The sequence below is a fragment of the Bos mutus genome, chromosome 8 (assembly GCF_027580195.1).
Source record: "Bos mutus isolate GX-2022 chromosome 8, NWIPB_WYAK_1.1, whole genome shotgun sequence".
Classification (NCBI taxonomy): domain Eukaryota; kingdom Metazoa; phylum Chordata; class Mammalia; order Artiodactyla; family Bovidae; genus Bos; species Bos mutus.
Window position 1 is genome coordinate 44,200,723 of NC_091624.1, and position 3,530 is coordinate 44,204,252.

General features: G+C 44.0%; 1 protein-coding gene across 1 annotated transcript; it reads right to left on the bottom strand.

The window, feature by feature from the left end:
• Positions 1 to 1,401: 1,401 nt before the first annotated feature.
• Positions 1,402 to 2,276, bottom strand: LOC102285598 (small ribosomal subunit protein eS4, X isoform). The gene has a single exon (XM_005909836.2). The coding sequence runs from the start codon at positions 2,274 to 2,276 to the stop codon at positions 1,485 to 1,487; it is 792 nt and encodes a 263-aa protein (XP_005909898.1). The 3' UTR covers positions 1,402 to 1,484.
• Between the last annotated feature and the right edge of the window lie 1,254 nt (positions 2,277 to 3,530).

Genomic DNA, 3,530 nt, shown 5'->3' on the forward strand with positions numbered 1-3,530 from the left:
TGTGACCCCATGGACTGCAGCACACCAGGCTTCCCTGTCCATCACCAACTCCCAGAGCTTTCTCAAACTCATGTCCATCAAGTCAGTGATACCATCCAACCTACTAGACTTTTATATTTTATTGTTTATCTTACAATGACATTCCTCTCAATCTCTACTTGAACCCAGCCAATCTTAATTCTCAGTCCCCACAAAAACAGCAAAAAATGTGTTAAAGCTGCAAATAAGTAAATAAGGGCATAAAAGGTACACCAATCAGGTAAAACATAATATGAAAATGACACACACATTCAATAGTTTCAGACTCAATCCTCCCTGCCTCCTAAGAAGGAACATGAAGGAGTCTCACGGGACTGAGCCCTTAACCTGTGGGAGCTGAAACTTCTAGGTTAATATTGTCAAATGGAATAGAATCAAAGACACCCAACTGGTGTCAGGGAATTGTTTGGTGGTGTGGAAAACACATACACACATATACACTGAGAGGCTGAGCTACAGATGAAATTATTGACCTTAATACTCAACCCTCTCTATGGTCATGTCTTTTCTCATTCAATTTTGCAATTCCTCCCATAAAAGATGGAGTGCATTTCCCCATTTTTTGATAGTGGACTCAGCTGGTGACTTGCTTTTAATTCCTTCTAGGTCCAGACTCAAGTGATCCCCGTTTTCTGCTTGCCCTCTTGTGTTTCTGCAATTGCCAGGTGAAGAGCATGCCCAGACCAGCCTCCCAATCAGAGTAAAAGGTCAGATTCTTGGAGGATGTCCTCATGCAATCCACAGATTGTCCAGCAGAGTTAAGCCTGACCTAAATGGGCAGACCTCTGGAAAATCTTCTGCCCTGGAGGACAGGCATGTTTCTTATCTGCTCTGAGATTGATCCTTCAAAAAAACAATCCCCTGCGTTATTTTTTGACCAACAAACTGATGTAGGGTGGATTGGGCCAGTCTTCGCCCAGATTGCTCTCAGATTATTCCTCATAGTTTCTTTGCACTTCCTCTGTGTTACAGGGGGGCTGGCTCCTGCAGGCTGCATTTCCCAGGCACCCAGGTTTGGCTTCTGGATGGGTCTGACAGTGAAGACCTTGTTGGGAGACTGAGAAACATGAAGAAAGGAGATGCTAGTGCCCTCTGGCTGCTCCTCCATTGCCGCAGGCCATGGTGAAGAAGCCCACCTGTGATGCCAGCTCCCAGCAGTGGTCCTGGTCATCAGGGACACTCCTTCCTACCTGGGCCCTGTGATCTGGGGTTAGTAATTCCCAGTTACACCTCTGGTGGCCTCAGTGTTCCATCTGGCTTGTCAGTTCCATGTGTACCCTACCCCTGCAATGACACCTCCTCCCCTTTTCCCTTGGCATGTTGACAAAATTTATTTTATTGATGTCGTGCCGTATGTTGGGCTTTTGCTTTGCTTTCCTTTTTTTTTCACTTGGTATTATCTTTAATTACAAAGACTTTTCCAATCACATCATATAGAGATCATTTTATCCACTGCTCTGTTTGGCTGCCAATCTCTTATCTCTCTCCTCAGCAATGGTAAGGCAAATACCCTTTCCACGGGGAAGAGAGATCCACGGTTTGTTGCCTTTACCAAAAACGAAAATGTTTGAGAGCCGTGTGGCAAAGCTGTTGCCGTTCGCATCTTTCACATGAACCACATCGAAAGAACCTGGATGTCTCTCCCGGTTTGTAATCACACCAATTCTTCCCAGGCTAGCACCTCCAGTCACCATGCACAGGTTACCAGTGTCAAATTTGATGAAATCAGTAATCTTGCCAGTCTCCAAGTCAATCTGAATGGTACCATTCACCTTGATGAGTGGATCAGGGTAACGGATGGTACGAGCATCATGGGTTACCAGATGAGGGATTCCTTTTGTCCCCACAAATATCTTTCTTACTTTGCACAATTTATACTTGGCCTCCTCAGGTGTAATACGATGAACAGCAAAGCGACCCTTGGTGTCATAGATCAAATGAAAATTCTCTCCAGTCTTATCAATGCTGATGACATCCATAAAACCAGCAGGGTAGGTTATATCTGTGCAGACTTTGCCATCAATCTTAGTGAAACGCTGCATGCAAATCTTCTTTACTTCATCTCCAGTTAGGGCATACTTAAGTCTATTCCTTAGGAAAATGAATAGGGGGAGACATTCCCTTAGCTTGTGGGGGCCAGTAGATGGACGAGGGGCAAACACACCAGTCAGTTCATCCAGCATCCAATGTTTTGGAGCTGCTACGTATTTCAGGTGCTTCTTGGGACCCCGAGCCATAGCTGTGCTAGGCACGAAAAGAGCTGTTTTTCTTTTTGTTCTGCAATTATATGCAATACTTTCCCATACAACTTAAAGTTACTCCTTAAAGCTAAGTTGGTTTCTGTTTCCTAGTTAGGCCCTTGTTAGGCAAGGTGTGGTGGTGCAAGGTTAGGCAATTTAGAAAGATAGCCTTGGAGTAGAAAAGGAATTGACTTGAGACACTGTCGTTCCAGCCTGATACCCAGAATAGGAATTCCCTTGCAGTCTCTATGAAGAGGGCCATCAAATGTGACCTTGGTCCTCATGGGGACAGCACACTCCACTCAGTGCTCGTGGAGGCAGCACGTTTTCTGGCCTTGTTTTCTCAGTCCCTGGTGAGATTTCCCTTATAGCAGCCAAACCCAACCCCCTCCTTGCTACTCTTCACAGAATTACAGCAGGTAGTTCTGTACCTTCTCTTCCTCTCCTTGCCCCAATATCTTTTTCTTCTTCTCCAACTTTTTATGGAAAGCGTACAGACCGTCAGCATCATGGTGCAAGGAGCATCTGGAGCATCACTTTTAAATGGTTCTTATGGCCATCTTCCCCTGCCAAAGGACTGATTCAGATTGCAGGGGCCAAGACTTAACCTTAACTGCAACACTCTCATTGGCTGGAGTCTGAGGTTGCATTAACTGTTGATGTAGCCACGTTAGCTCACTGGTTTATATGTAAATGTTCAGTCCAATAAAACCCCTGGCAGCTTTGGGAAGCCATGAGAGCTTGTGACTTGCAACACTCAGTAAAAAGTCTCCAGGCTGTTGAATCAGAGGGATGGTATGGGGAGGGAGGTGGGAGAGGGGTTCAGGATGGGGAACATGTGTACATCTGTGGTGGATGCATGTTGATGTATGGCAAAACCAATACAATATTGTAAAGTAAAAAAAATAATAATAATAAATTTAAAAAAAAAGAAACAAATAGAATGACAGATTTTTTTTTTTTTTAGCAAAGGTGGGTTTAATTGGGGTCCACAGAAAATTGCAATTCAAGTTTTGCAATTATGGTAAACCGTGTACAAATACCTAAGCAGCAAAAGAAGGATAACAATTTTATAGAGAGGAAAAGGAATATAAGCAGAGTCCATGGCTTTTCATTGGCTGACTCCTTGTCAGGAACGAAGAGGAGTCTTTCTTCTTCCTAGTAAGGTCTGCTAGCCTCTCAGGACATGAGAACTTGCCCTTCTGGTCTCCCAATTCTATTTAATTGAGGTTTCTGTTTATTCATTTTTTT